General features: G+C 43.1%; 1 protein-coding gene across 2 annotated transcripts in view; it reads right to left on the reverse strand.

The window, feature by feature from the left end:
• Positions 1-538: 538 nt before the first annotated feature.
• The window catches only part of LOC139390519 (mediator of RNA polymerase II transcription subunit 12-like), a 98,243-nt gene continuing 82,287 nt past the window's right edge, over positions 539-16,494 (reverse strand). For both annotated transcript variants that reach the window (XM_071137678.1, XM_071137677.1), the window contains exons 37-44: positions 7,708-7,858; positions 7,103-7,296; positions 6,549-6,623; positions 6,108-6,337; positions 5,077-5,236; positions 4,473-4,676; positions 1,253-1,349; positions 539-992 (exon numbers count right to left, since the gene is read on the reverse strand). In XM_071137678.1, coding sequence (XP_070993779.1) covers positions 955-992; positions 1,253-1,349; positions 4,473-4,676; positions 5,077-5,236; positions 6,108-6,337; positions 6,549-6,623; positions 7,103-7,296; positions 7,708-7,858 — 1,149 coding nt within the window. In that variant the 3' untranslated portion in view covers positions 539-954. The remainder of the gene's footprint in view (positions 993-1,252; positions 1,350-4,472; positions 4,677-5,076; positions 5,237-6,107; positions 6,338-6,548; positions 6,624-7,102; positions 7,297-7,707; positions 7,859-16,494) is intronic.

Raw genomic sequence — 16,494 nt, forward strand, 5'->3', positions numbered from 1 at the left:
TTGTTCTGTCCAATGAAAGCATCTGTCTCATCATTAAGGCAGGGGCATGGTTTTTGATCAAAAGACCTGCAGCTCGCATGCAGAAGAAAATACATCTTTATATTTTTTGATTGGATTGGTGATTAGCGACACGTACAGTATATCTAACAGGGCTTTCATTGTTAAAATATTCCATGACTTTCCGTCAACCTTAGAATTTACATGACAATGGCCAAAAGCTCCCAGGGAAATGTAATATGGAAAAATATTAATTTCCAAATAGTTATCCATATTCAAAATTATATGATTTACCATGATTGCATCAATTCCTCTATTACTTTCCCTCTGGAATGCATATAATACAATTCCATGACATCCCAGAACCCTGATTCAATTAAAAATAAAGATACTAAAGACAATCAATAGTGGATAATAATGACTCATTGCCTTTCAATATCATGAATAATATCCTGATTTTAACAACCTGATTGTCACATTGACCCTTATCAGACATCTTCATCAAGATGAAGACTGCACCAGACACTAATACAAGACAAAAACTGACATGATATTTTAATGAGAAATACAATAAACTGAAATTTTTTACAAACTGAATATTTTTTTTTGTTGCATTCTTATAATTTCTTGTATTTTTTTTTTTACATAGACTCTTCCATTATTCTTTATGATCATAATATTTCACAGCACAATCCCTCCTTGGATTTTCAGAAATGACATGACTGAAGTTGAGAAGGTTTTCGAACGGCATGTTGAGCCTCTGTGGTTGAGTTGTGGGTTCATCTGTCTAGTCGTCCTTCTTGGCCAATAGCACCATTACCCCCTAAGAGCCTACACCTCTAAAACAGGGGCCTGCTGGGCATTGGACACATCTGCCAATCTATGGGCTGGCTGGGAACACTCCCATACACAGGGTATCCCTATCCTTCCACACACACTAATATACAACAAGCACTATCAGTAATATGAGTTGGTGTTCTGTCCAGGTTGTGTATCTGGGGAAAAGAAAAGTACTTGTTATCAACAGACCTAAAATGACTGGAAATTGTGAAAAAATGTCACATTTAGACTACAAAGCGCAACACAAGATAGAACTGTTGACAATATCAGCGGTTTCATTAGGGCACCCAACAGAAAACATTTTAAATGTGCACTTCTTATTGGACAAATCCAGGTAGTACCTCCCTAACCCTGGGGTTAATACAAGGCTGTAACAAATCTCACAAAAGTTAATTGACATGAGTGTCTTTCTTACTTGAGAGTTGTTGTTGGAGCTGCCTGACCAGTGCTGCAGTCTGCTGCTGCTGTTGAGTCTGTTGCATCTGAGTCTGCTGCATCCCCTGTCGTGGGAACTGAGACAAACACACAAACAATATTACATTTCGGTCGTTGAAAGTACAGACATACTATAACTTTTTTTCAATGGGAGTCTGTCGTTGACAAGATGATTGCCCGTCAAAAAACGCACAATATATGGGCCTTTGTGTGTATGCAACTCGTCCCAAAAATAGTTGACTCGAGTTTAACTTTTGAAAGACAAAAACGGACAATATACAGTGGGGCAAAAAGTATTTAGTCAGCCACCAATTGTGCAAGTTCTCCCACTTAAAAAGATGAGAGGCCTGTAATGCTCGTCATAGGTACACTTCAACTATGACAGACAAAATGAGGAAAAAAAATCCCGAAAATCACATTGTAGGATTTTTTATGAATTTATTTGCAAATTATGGTGTAAAATAAGTATTTGGTCAATAACAAAAGTTTTTCAATACTTTGTTATATACCCTTTGTTGGCAAGGAGGTCAAACGTTTTCTGTATGTCTTCACAAGGTTTTCACACACTGTTGCTGGTATTTTGGCCCATTCCTCCATGCAGATCTCCTCTAGAGCAGTGATGTTTTGGGGCTGTTGCCGGTGCACACGGACTTTCAACTCCCTCCAAAGATTTTCTATGGGGTTAAGATCTGGAGACTGGCTAGGCCACTCCAGGACTTTGAAATGCTTCTTACGAAGCCACTCCTTCGTTGCCCGGGCGGTGTGTTTGGGATCATTGTCATGCTGAAAGACCCAGCCACGTTACATCTTCGATGCCCTTGCTGATGGAAGGAGGTTTTCACTCAAAATCTCACGATACATGGCCCCATTCATTCTTTCCTTTACACGGATCAGTCGTCCTGGTCCCTTTGCAGAAAAACAACCCCAAAGCATGATGTCTCCACCCCCATGCTTCACAGTAGGTATGGTGTTCTTTGGATGCAACTCAGCATTCTTTGTCCTCCAAACACGACATGTTGAGTTTTTACCAAAAAGTTGTATTTTGGTTTCATCTGACCATATGACATTCTCCCAATATTCTTCTGGATCATCCAAATGCTCTCTAGCAAACTTCAGACGGGCCTGGACATGTACTGGCTTAAGCAGGGGGACACGTCTGGCACTGCAGGATTTGAGTCCCTGGCGGCGTAGTGTGTTACTGATGGTAGGCTTTGTTACTTTGGTCCCAGCTCTCTGCAGGTCATTCACTAGGTCCCCCCCGTGTGGTTCTGGGATTTTTGCTCACTGTTCTTGTGATCATTTTGACTCCACGGGGTGAGATCTTGCGTGGAGCCCCAGATCGAGGGAGATTATCAGTGGTCTTGTATGTCTTCCATTTCCTAATAATTGCTCCCACAGTTGATTTCTTCAAACCAAGCTACTTACCTATTGCAGATTCAGTCTTCCCAGCCTGGTGCAGGTCTACAATTTTGTTTCTGGTGTCCTTTGACAGCTCTTTGGTCTTGGCCATAGTGGAGTTTGGAGTGTTTGAGGTATTTTGGACAGGTGTCTTTTATACTGATAACAAGTTCAAACAGGTGCCATTAATACAGGTAACGAGTGGAGGACATAGGAGCCTCTTAAAGAAGAAGTTACAGGTCTGTGAGAGCCAGAAATCTTGCTTGTTTGTTTGTAGGTGAGCAAATACTTATTTTCCACCATAATTTGCAAATAAATTCATTAAATTTCACTCCAATGTGATTTTCTGGATTTTTTTTCTTCTCATTTTGTCTGTCATAGTTGAAGTGTACCTATGATGAAAATTACAGGCCTCTCATCTTTTTAAGTGGGAGAACTTGCACAATTGGTGGCTGACTAAATACTTTTTTGCCCCACTGTATGCAAGAAAATGTCTTATTCTTAGTCTGGCTATGGCCTGAGAGTCCTGTACTAGTGAATCTCTGATATCAATTCTCTGCGAGGGCCACAACTGGCAATAAGGCAGTAGTTCCCTCTAGCCCTCCTTATTATCTTAGTTTCCTCCATATTACTTATATATTATCCTTGTACACTGATAGTGTGAGTGGATTGATCCTTTTTTGCACTAATCTCTTTTCTCATAACATACGCTGCTGTTACTGTTTATTATTCATTATGTTGCCTAGTCACTTTATCACTACCTACACTGAGTATACAAAACATTAAGAACACCTGCTCTTTCCATGACAGACTGACCAGGTGAATCAAGTTGAAAGCTATGCCTTTTTGATGTCACTTGTTTTATCCACTTCATTCAGTGTGGATGAAGGGGAGGAGACAAATTAAAGAAGGATTTTAAAACCTTGAGACATGCATTGTGTGCCATTTAGAAGGTAAATGGGTAAGACAAAATATTTAAGTCCCTTTGAACGGGGTATGGTAGTAGGTGCCAGGCGCACGCACTGGTTTGTCAAGAATTGCAATGCTAATGTTTTTTTTAACGTTCAACAGTTTTTCGTGTGCATCAAGAATGGTCCACCACTCAAAAGACATCCAACCAACTTGATAAATGTGAGAAGCATTGGAGTAAACGTGAACAAGCTTCCCTGTGGAATGCTTTCAACACCCATGCCCCAACGAATTGAGGCTGTTCTGAGGGCCAAAAAAAAGAAGGGGGGGGGGGGGGGGGTGCAACGCAACATTAGAAAGGTGTTCCTAATGCTTTGTACACTATGAATAAAATCTATTTTCAATCTATCGTGCCGACCCCAACCTCTATCCGATAACACGGCTAGTGCCAACCCAGAGGGGTATAGTAGACATGCCTTGCCTGAACCAGGCTGGACAAAAGCAGTGTGTGCTAACCTTAAACTTAACCATCCTCCCTGGAAAGTTAGAGTAGCAAAAAAACTGTTCAGGTCAGAGTCATAATTGGAAATAGATCTAGGTGTAGTAGGGCTGGGGTTTTATTTTGTACTTGTGGGGTGTTCCAGCAAGCAGCTAACAGTGATACATCTTTGATATCATCAGATCTCTTAAATTTTATGGTTCATTTTGAAAGCTAAACTTGAATGTGTTTGGTGGTTGTCAAGTCAATTATACCATGCTAATTTCAAATATATATTTCTCGAAAACATAAAAATAATTCAGAATTTTTGGGACAGTTAGCTGGCTAACTTGATCCGTCTTTTTGGAACTGCCCCTTGGCAATTTGACTGTATCATCCTCTAAGTTGGACGTACCATGGGTTGCTGTGGGGGCATGGGCTGCATGCCCAGGGCCTGGTTCTGAGCCTGGGCACCGGAGGGCGGTGCTGACGCTACTTGCTGCTGTTGTTGTTGTTGCTGCTGCTGAACTTGTTGGGGCTGGACCTGATGTTGCTGTTGAACTTGCTGTTGTTGAACCTGTTGTTGTTGTTGAGCTTGCTGCTGAGCCTGCTGCTGGGCCTATAGGAGACAGGGACAAATACAGAAACAGAGCAGGGTGACACCATAGTACAACTATACAGGAATTCTTAAACTCACTATATGTCATGCTAGAGCACGGGTGGGCAAACTACGGCCTGTGGGTCCCGCGATCCCATTCAATCCGCTGGTCCGCTGAAAATAATTAAACAGAAATAGATATTTGCGGCACTCAGTTGAATTTCGAAATCCCAATGTGGCCCCTGTGCTAGACCATCAGTTAGAGCATTGAATAATTGTGGAAGTGATTGTTTAGATCTAGACCGCATTGAGTGGCAATAGCAGTACATGTATTGATTATATTTTAACTACACACTGTTCCATGTTGGTCTGTAGTGTTAGATATTGCTAGTAGAAGACCTAGTAAATAGACAATGCATACTCGGAGTGCCTGCTGTCTGAGGTACTGCTGCTGTTGCTGCTGGGCCTGCTGCTGCTCAGCAAGCATCTGGTTTGGTCTCATTCCCGGGTGGACCCCCTGCGTACCCATGTGGCTAAGGCCCTGCATGACAGGAGCCTGATGGATGGACTGGTGGGGAAACCTGGAGATGGTGGAAGAGATTCACATTCAGAGGACCAGTATATCATCAAATGTTTCACAAATACACCACTGTCTAGAATATGGTCACTGTTGCCCATTACAGTGCTACAGCATTAAAGAAAAAAGTGTTCTGCGACTACACTGTCAAATGTTTGCATTCACGTCAAAGGAAATTAGAGTGCAGTTTATGGGTGGGATTGACTTTGATAACTCTGTACCCAGATACTAGGCAGTGATGCTAAATGTGACAAAGTCTTGATATGTGCAAGAAAAAGGAGTGAAAGAAGGCGCTCCATGAACACCATATTAGTGAAGGCACGATACCAGTATTGGGATACTTGTTAGTATCGTGGCAAGGAAACAAAACACGAAACGTATTTAACTTCTTTATGAAAACAGCCCTAATGTTGGAAACAAATATCATTATGTTGTCATTTAAAGTCACATTTACAAATTTTCCAAGCTATAGCACACAATATTTTAAATACAGCATGTTTTTACATTGACATTTTAGTCATTTAGCTGATGCTCTTATCCAGAGCGACTTATAGGAGCAATTATGATTAAGTGCTTTGCTCAAGGGCACAGACACCTTTTTCACCTAGTCGGCCCGGAGATTCGAACCAGCAACCTTTCGGTTACTGGACCTACACTTAATCGCTACTCTACCTGCCACCCCAGGACAGAAGAGTTTGCTCTGCTTCATGTTTCAGGCTGTGACAATACTGGTCTTGTCACAGCCCTACACAATATGAGACAAAAGTAGCCAAAATATCCTTGATAATGGACAGCAGACATCCCTGTGCTATTGGAGTGCAGTACAGTGTATTGTCCAAACCCCCACCACTCTTCAACTCTTCCCTCCTGCCCACCTCTGTGTGTTTTGCATGGTGTGCGAGTAGCCCGGTGCCTGCTGGTGAACGTAGCCGCTGGGCCTCTGTACCATCTGCCTCAGAGAGTCCACCACACCCAGGTTGGCCCCCGGGTGGCTTCCCTGGAAACCCTGGTTCCCGTACGACGGAGGGACTATACCACCCACCTGGGAGGGATGCGGCTGCATCCCCATGTGGGAGCCGTACGTGGTATAGCCCTGGGAGATGTTCTGTACATGAAGAGATAAAAATCAGAATGTTAATGAAAATAATAGGACAAATATGCAGAGAGGAGAAATAAGGAATAGAGGACACTAGTTTATGCATAGGGTCAAATTCTGTGTTGAAGGAAATAGAAGGATAAGAAAACAGGTTTTACAGGTACACCTGGAAAGAAATTACATGACATTTTGGCAAAAGTGTCTCATCTGAAAGACTTGCCTGAGTTGGCTGCACGGAGCCGTATTGTTGGTTGGGCGTCAGCTGTCGCATCTGTTGTCCAATAATACTCTGGTTCTGAAAACGGCAAGAGACAACGTTCCAACGTTCTTAAAAAGCAATGTGCTGCTTTCTACAACTGAAGTTCAACTTTTTTCTTTTTTTCTTCACGGGCGGCAGGTAGCTTAGCGGTTAAGAGTGTTGGGCCAGTAACTGAAAAGTCGCTGGTTCGAATCCCCGAGCCGGCAAGTTAATCCCCAACAACAACTTCTCTCCGGGCACCGATGAAGTGGATGTCAATTAAGGCAGCCCCCTGCACCTCTCTGATTCAGAAGGGCTGGGTTAAATGCGGAAGACACATTTGAGGTTGAACGCATTCAGTTGTGCAAATGTATCTACATGCGTACAGTGAAAGCCAGGTTCAAGATCCTATTCTATGAGCATGTTAAACACATTTAGCAAACCCCTCAACACCACACTGGGGGAGGTCCAGTCGAGAATAACCTCTGTACTCACTACTGTCCCATTCCAATGGAGTCTAGTCACTGCAAACTCACCAGTCTGACCTGCAGATGCTGGCGTAGGATCTGGCCCTGCGGTATGTTGGGCTGGGGCTTATAGCCCATAGGGTACTGCTTTTCCATGCCCATCATGCCTGGCATCACACCCGGGTAGTTGGGCCGCGTGGGCATCATCTTGCCCATCTGAGGGTTCCGGGCTGGTCGGTACGGGGTGTCCAAACCAGGGCCCCCTGAAGGGGAAAAGGATGAGAATTTAAGTCAAAGTCAAAATGACAAAAAGCCACCACAGCATTAATATCCGTTTCAGCTAATCAAGGTCTTGAAGATTTCGGTTGATAAGCAGAATCGTGTGTTTTAATGCTGGGCTGTAACAAACCATGGTGTCGATTGACTATGGTTGGTGATGATCAAAAGCTAAACACGCCTCACTTAAAACGGTCATGAGAGGAATACAGGTTCCAGAGTGTTTTTTCATGATATTGTGAAAACTAACTAGTAATAACTAAAACAGGGCCCATATTCATCAATATCAGAGTAGAGTGCTGGCCTAGGATCAGTAACGGTTTTCAATATGATTTAAAAGGCTAAACTCCTCATAAATCAGAACCCTGGTCTTAGACAATGATAATGTTGGCACTGACCTGGAGGTAGAGGCTGGTTCTGGGCATACATGCCCATGGCCTGCTGGCTGTAGCCTAACCTGTTGTAGGGGTGAGTTTGCTGGCCCATGAGGATCTCTGGGGGCAAACCTGTCCCATACGGCACTCCACCCTGGGTACGTGTCACAAAGTCCTGGAGAGAGAAGACAAACACCTTCTACGAGACACACTACACATATACTGTATAATGGTAATATGTGCAACAACAATATCATCCAGCTTTTGTACTTTTAGAATGAATATTATTAGACAAGACATACATTGTTGTCCTTCAAATCCCTCAAGATGACACTCATGAGTGCTCAGTGATTTCAGAGTCCTTAAATCTATGACTACTTTTACATTTCTACCATAACTAGCCTAATCCAAAAAGACCTATCCCTAGATCTGAAGGGATTGGACAGGTAAAAGCAATATGGTTGTCACTCCATCTTGCCTTCTGATAGGTTAGGTGGAATTTGCACCATATTCTTTAGACCTATCCTATTCTTTATAGTCTACACAAATGCCAAGGGTACAGGGCCTAGGGATGTTGCGGTGACCACACCGACGGTCACGAGTCATGAAGGCATTCCACATGACCGCTTAGTCACGGTAATTAGGCTTCTCCAAGCTCTGATGCTGCTGATGGTAATTAGTAGTGATAAAATAATGTATATGTGAAAGATAATGATAAAGTAATTCCACTCTGAAACCTTATAACTGTATGAAATTGATTAGAATCATAAAATTATAATCTGATGATGTGTGTAGTTTAGGTTGGAATTAGGTTAAACAATGTATAGTGGAAAAACACAGACTGTCTGAGCAAGGCGTAGCTTAGGTTTGAACTTGTGTGTGTGTGTGCCAAGTAAAATACTGAAGAACAATTAAAACTGTGTTTGGACCGACCTGGCTAGGCCTCTGAGACTTGGGAGAGGACAGTGAGTACTTCTCAAGGTCTCCCTAATCTCGGGGGAACGGAACTGTCGGCTAGTGATACAAAGTGGTGCGAACTGTGGAGAAGGATAACACTCACCTACTGTTTGTGTAGAAGTACAGTGGGGCAAAAAAGTATTTAGTCAGCCACCAATTGTGCAAGTTCTCCCAATTAAAAAGAAGAGAGAGGCCTGTAATTTTCATCATAGGTACACTTCAACTATGACAGACAAAATGATAAACAAAAATCCAGAAAATCACATTGTAGGATTTTTAATGAATTTATTTGCAAATTATGGTGGAAAATAAGTATTTGGTCACCTACAAACAAGCAAGATTTCTGGCTCTCACAGACCTGTAACTTCTTCTTTAAGAGGCTCCTCAGTCCTCCACTCGTTACTTGTATTAATGGCACCTGTTTGAACTTATCAGTATAAAAGACACCTGTCCACAACCTAAAACACTCCAAACTCTTCTATGGCCAAGACCAAAGAGCTGTCAAAGGACACCAGAAACAAAATTGTAGACCTGCACCAGGCTGGGAAGACTGAATCTGCAATAGGTAAGCAGCTTGGTTTGAAGAAATCAACAGTGGGAGCAATTATTAAGAAATGGAAGACATACAAGACCACTGATAATCTCCCTCGATCCGGGGCTCCACGCAAGATCTCACCCCGTGGGGTCAAAATGATCACAAGAACGGTGAGCAAAAATCCCAGAACCGCACGGGGGGACCTAGTGAATGACCTGCAGAGAGCTGGGACCAAAGTAACAAAGCCTACCATCAGTAACACACTACGCCGCCAGGGACTCAAATCCTGCAGTGCCAGACGTGTCCCCCTGCTTAAGCCAGTACATGTCCAGGCCCGTCTGAAGTTTGCTAGAGAGCATTTGGATGATCCAGAAGAAGATTGGGAGAATGTGTGTCATATGGTCAGATGAAACCAAAATATAACTTTTTGGTAAAAATTCAACTTGTCGTGTTTGGAGGACAAAGAATGCTGAGTTGCATCCAAAGAACACCATACCTACTGTGAAGCATGGGGGTGGAAACATCATGCTTTGGGGCTGTGTAAAGGAAATAATGAATGGGGCCATGTATCGTGAGATTTTGAGTGAAAACCTCCTTCCATCAGCAAGGGCATTGAAGATGAAACATGGCTGGGTCTTTCAGCATGACAATGATCCCAAACACACCGCCCAGGCAACGAAGGAGTGGCTTCGTAAGAAGCATTTCAAGGTCCTGGAGTGGCCTAGCCAGTCTCCAGATCTCAACCCCATAGAAAATCTTTGGAGAAAGTTGAAAGTTCGTGTTGCCCAGCAACAGCCCCAAAACATCACTGCTCTAGAGGAGATCTGCATGGAGGAATGGGGCAAAATACCAGCAACAGTGTGTGATAACCTTGTGAAGACCTACAGAAAACGTTTGACCTCTGTCATTGCAGACAAAGGGTATATAACAAAGCATTGAGATAAACTTTTGTCATTGACTAAATACTTATTTTCCACCATAATTTGCAAATAAATTCATTAAAAACCGTTCTTGTGATCATTTTGACCCCACGGGGTGAGATCTTGCGTGGAGCCCCAGATCGAGGCAGATTCAGTCTTCCCAGCCTGGTGCAGGTCTACAATTTTGTTTCTGGTGTCCTTTGACAGCTCTTTGGTCTTGGCCATAGAAGAGTTTGGAGTGTTTTAGGTTGTGGACAGGTGTCTTTTATACTGATAAGTTCAAACAGGTGCCATTAATACAGGTAACGAGTGGAGGACTGAGGAGCCTCTTAAAGAAGAAGTTACAGGTCTGTGAGAGCCAGAAATCTTGCTTGTTTGTAGGTGACCAAGTACTTATTTTCCACCATAATTTGCAAATAAATTCATTAAAAATCCTACAATGTGATTTTCTGGATTTTTGTTTATCATTTTGTCTGTCATAGTTGAAGTGTACCTATGATGAAAATTACAGGCCTCTCTCGTCTTTTTAATTGGGAGAACTTGCACAATTGGTGGCTGACTAAATACTTTTTTGCCCTACTATGTGCGCAGCTATAAAATTGATGTTTTTGTATTCTTGACTTTAGAACATTCTCTGAAAACTGAGTCTTTGACAAATTATTATTAAACCCGTGGTCTTACAGATCCCGGGGATTGGTCAGAGCTATTGATTGTCAGTTATCATTGGGATAGTAGCCTACCAAATTTGCTAACTGCCTGGTACTCCGCACTCTATTTTACCTCTAATCCCTCTTAACATCAACGCAAATGTAATCGAAAATCTAATCAAACACTTCATGAGAGCCCATGAGCTCATGTTGCGCAACATTTCAATAGGCTATGTAATTGCTAGAGAAAACAGAGTGATGGCCTCTATTAAAAATTGGAGGATCCCATTAGCTTTCTTGGCCTACTATCATTATTTTTCAACTTTTCTAATACTAAGCATATTGCTTATCTTTACAACAGGAGTATAGCCTACCTGGCTGGCATGAAAATGAACCACGGGAAAAGCGTCCTCTATTCTCTATTTAAGTGCATACAGTACCAGTCAAAAGATTAGGTGTATCCAATCATTCAAGGGTTTTCTTTATTTTTTACTATTTTATAAATTGTAAAATAATGGTGAAGACATCACAACTATGAAAAAATATAAGGAATCATATAGTCACCAAAAAAGTGTTAAATCAAAATATATTTTATATTTGAGATTCTTTAAAGTAGCCACACTTTGCCTTGATGACAGCTTTGCACACTCTTGGCATTATCTCAACTAGCTTCATGAGGTAGTCACCTGGAATGCATTTCAATTAACAGGTGTGCCTTGTGAAAAGTTAATTTGTGGAATTTCTTTCCTTACTGCGTTTGAGCCAATCAGTTGTGTTGTGACAAGGTAGGGGTTGTAAACAGAAGATAGCTCTATTTTGTAAAATAACAAGTCCATATTATGAAAAAAAACAGCTCAATTAAGCAAAGAGAAATGACAGTTCATCATTACTTTCAGACACGAAGGTCAGTCAATACAGAACATTTCAAGAACTTTCAAAGTTTCTTCAAGTGCAGTCGCAAAAACCATCAAGCACTATGATGAAACTGGCTCTCATGAGGACCACCACAGGATAGGAAAACCCAGAGTTACCTCTGCTGCAACATGTCATTTGGTCTGATGAGATTTTTGGTTCCAACCGCCATCTCTATGTGAGACGCAAAGTAGGTGAATGGATGATCTCCGCATGTGTGGATCCCACCGTGAATCATACAGAAGCTTCCGGCGCCGACAGAGATGGCCGCCTTGCTTCTCGCGTTCCTAGGAAACTATGCAGTTTTTTGTTTTTTTATGTGTTATTTCTTACATTGGTACCCCAGGTCATCTTAGGTTTCATTACATACAGTCGAGAAGAACTACTGAACATAAGAGCAGCGTCAACTCACCATCAGTACGACCAAGAATATGACTTTCGCGAAGGGGATCCTGTGTTCTGCCTTTCACCCAGGACAACGGAATGGATCCCAGCCTGCGACCCAAAACAAAGACGTCGTAAAAGAGGGAAACGAAGCGGTCTTCTGGTCAGACTCCGGAGACGGGCACATCGTGCACCACTCCCTAGCATTCTTCTCGCCAATGTCCAGTCTCTTGACAACAAGGTTGATGAAATCCGAGCAAGGGTAGCATTCCAGAGGGACAGAGACTGTAACGTTCTTTGCTTCACGGAAACATCGCTCACTGGAGAGACGCTATCGGAGTCGGTGCAGCCAACTGGTTTCTCCACGCATCGCGCAGACAGAAACAAACATCTTTCTGGTAAGAAGAGGGGCGGGGGCGTATGCTTCATGGTTAACGTGACGTGGTGTGATCATAACAACATACAGGTACTCAAGTCCTCCTGTTCACCTGATTTAGAATTCCTCACAATCAAATGTCGAGCGCATTATCTATCAAGGGAATTTTCTTCGATTATAATCACAGCCGTATATATTGCCCCCCAAGCAGACACATCGATGGCTCTGAACGAACTTTATTTGACTCTTTGCAAACTGGAATCCATTTATCCGGAGGCTGCATTCATTGTAGCTGGGGATTTTAACAAGGCTAATCTGAAAACAAGACTCCCTAAATTTTATCAGCATATCGATTGCGCAACCAGGGCTGGAAAAACCTTGGATCACTGCTATTCTAACTTCCGCGACGCATATAAGGCCCTGCCCCGCCCTCCTTTCGGAAAAGCTGACCACGACTCCCTTTTGTTGATCCCTGCCTACAGACAGAAACTAAAACAAGAAGCTCCCGCGCTGAGGTCTGTTCAACGCTGGTCCGACCAATCTGATTCCACACTCCAAGACTGCTTCCATCACGTGGACTGGGATATGTTTCGTAATGCGTCAGACAACAACATTGACGAATACACTGATTCGGTGAGCGAGTTCATTAAAACGTGCGTTGAAGATGTTGTTCCCATAGCAACGATTAAAACATTCCCTAACCAGAAACCGTGGATTGATGGCAGCATTCGCGTGAAACTGAAAGCCCGAACCACTGCTTTTAATCAGGGCAAGGTGACCAGAAACATGACCGAATACAAACAGTGTAACTATTCCCTCCGCAAGGCAATCAAACAAGCTAAGCGTCAGTATAGAGACAAAGAAGAATCTCATTTCAACGGCTCAGACACAAGAGGTATGTGGCAGGGTCTACAGTCAATCACGGATTACAAAAAGAAAACCAGCCCAGTCACGGACCAGGCAGACTGAATAACTTTTTTTCTTTGAGGACAATACAGTGCCGCAACTAAAACATGCGGACTCTCCTTCACTGCAGCCGACGTGAGGAAAACATTTAAACGTGTCAACCCTCGCAAGGCTGCAGGCCCAGACGGCATCCCCAGCCGCGCCCTCAGAGCATGCGTAGACCAGCTGGCTGGTGTGTTTACGGACATATTCAATCAATCCCTATCCCAGTCTGTTGTTCCCACATGCTTCAAGAGGGCCACCATTGTTCCTGTTCCCAAGAAAGCTAAGGTAACTGAGCTAAACGACTACCGCCCCGTAGCACTCACTTCCGTCATCATGAAGTGCTTTGAGAGACTAGTCAAGGACCATATCACCTCCACCCTACCTGACACCCTAGACCCACTCCAATTTGCTTACCGCCCAAATAGGTCCACAGACAATGCAATCTCAACCACACTGCACACTGCCCTAACCCATCTGGACAGGAGGAATACCTATGTGAGAATGCTGTTTATCGACTACAGCTCGGCATTTAACACCATTAGTGCCCTCCAAGCTCGTCATCAAGCTCGAGACCCTGGGTCTCGACCCCGCCGTGTGCAACTGGGTACTGGACTTCCTGACGGGCCGCCCCCAGGTGGTGAGGGTAGGCAACAACATTTCCAACTCGCTGATCCTCAACACTGGGGCCCCACAAGGGTGCGTTCTGAGCCCTCTCCTGTACTCCCTGTTCACCCACGACTGCGTGGCCACGCACGCCTCCAACTCAATCATCAAGTTTGCGGACGACACAACAGTGGTAGGCTTGATTACCAACAACGACGAGACGGCCTACAGGGAGGAGGTAAGGGCCCTCGGAGTGTGGTGTCAGGAAAATAACCCCACACTCAACGTCAACAAAACTAAGGAGATGATTGTGGACTTCAGGAAACAGCAGAGGGAACACCCCCCTATCCACATCGATGCATCGATCCTCGGCGTACACATCACAGACAAACTGAATTGGTCCACTCACACAGACAGCATCGTGAAGAAGGCGCAGCAGCGCCTCTTCAACCTCAGGAGGCTGAAGAAATTCGGCTTGTCACCAAAAGCACTCACAAACTTCTACAGATGCACAATCGAGAGCATCCTGTCGGGCTGTATCACCGCCTGGTACGGCAACTGCTCCGCCCACAACCGTAAGGCTCTCCAGAGGGTAGTGAGGTCTGCACAATGCATCACCGGGGGCAAACTACCTGCCCTCCAGGACACCTACACCACCCGATGTCACAGGAAGGCCATAAAGATCATCAAGGACAACAACCACCCGAGCCACTGCCTGTTCACCCCGCTATCATCCAGAAGGCGAGGTCAGTACAGGTGCATCAAAGCTGGGACCGAGAGACTGAAAAACAGCTTCTATCTCAAGGCCATCAGACTGTTAAACAGCCACCACTAACATTGAGTGGCTGCTGCCAACACACTGACTCAACTCCAGCCACTTTAATAATGGGAATTGATGGGCAATGATGTAAAATATATCACTAGCCACTTTAAACAATGCTACCTAATATAATGTTTACATACGCTACATTATTCATCTCATATGTATATGTATATACTGTACTCTATATCATCTACTGCATCTTTATGTAATACATGTATCACTAGCCACTTTAACTATGCCACTTTGTTTACATACTCATCTCATATGTATATACTGCACTCAATACCATCTACTGTATCTTGCCTAAGCCGCTCTGTACCATCACTCATTCATATATCTTTATGTACATATTCTTTATCCCCTTACACTTGTGTGTATAAGGTAGTAGTTTTGGAATTGTTAGCTAGATTATTTGTTGGTTATTACTGCATTGTCGGAACTAGAAGCACAAGCATTTCGCTACACTCGCATTAACCGCTAACCATGTGTATGTGACAAATAAAATTTGATTTGATTTGATGGTGCTTTGCTGGTGACACTGATTTATTTAGAATTCAAGGCACACTTAACCAGCATCGCTACCACAGCATTACGCACCGATACACCATCCCATCTGGTTTGCGCTTAGTGGGACGATCATTTGTTTTTCAACAGGACAATGACTCAACACACCTCCAGGCTGTGTAAGGGCTATTTGACCAAGAAGGAGAATGAAGGTGTGCCGGATCAGATGACCTGGCCTCCACAATCACCCGACCTTAACCCAATTGAGATGGTTTGGAATGAGTTGGACCGCAGAGTGAACGAAAAGCAGCGAACAAGTGCTCAGCATGTGGGAATTCCAACAGCGTTGGAAAGCATTCCAGGTGAAGCTGATTGATAGAATGCCAAGAGTGTGCAAAACTGTCATCAAGGCAAAGGGTGGCTACCTTGAATAATCTAAAATATATGTTGATTTGTTTAACACTTTTTTGGTTACTACATGATTCAATATATTTTATTTCATAGTTTTGATGTATTCACTATTATTCTACAATGTAGAAAATAGTCCAAATAAAGAACAACCCTTGAATGAGTACTGTAGATTATGTATTTTTCCCCTGCCCCTGTTTAAAGACAGGTGCATGATAATGGTCCCTTCTACAGTGGTTCCTCCTTTAAAAGTTGTGCGCTTATGCCGTGGGACTTTGAGGTACCCAGCGCCACGGCTTCATCACTCCGGTGGCAGGGGAGCGTTCGGGCCCCAAGGTTATTATATGACCAATTATATCGAGTGGTTCCAATGACGAATTTGACGTTATGCCACACATCGCCGGTGACTTTCTTCAGGAAAAAATGTCTGACAAAAACATTATGGTGGAAGCAAATGTAAGTAATTATAACTTCATAACGAGTCGAAAAAAAATTACAATCGAGAGGAATATGTTAGTTAATGTAGAGAAATTATTGTGAATATTTTTTCATCATAAAGTTAATTTACAAAAATAGCTATTTAGCAAGTTTTTTTCAGTCATATCCAATACCAGGTGCATCAAACCCCATTCTTTGAATGATGCTGTGTCTGCATGTATGTATTACAATTATACACTTCAACAGTGTTTACCACTCCTGCTCCTGGGATATCAAAGATTACACCTTGTAACTATGCAATAGACTAGAAACATGATTTAAGTAAAAGGCTGATTTGTAATTAATATATACAG

The sequence above is a fragment of the Oncorhynchus clarkii genome, chromosome 31 (assembly GCF_045791955.1).
Source record: "Oncorhynchus clarkii lewisi isolate Uvic-CL-2024 chromosome 31, UVic_Ocla_1.0, whole genome shotgun sequence".
NCBI classification, from domain to species: domain Eukaryota; kingdom Metazoa; phylum Chordata; class Actinopteri; order Salmoniformes; family Salmonidae; genus Oncorhynchus; species Oncorhynchus clarkii.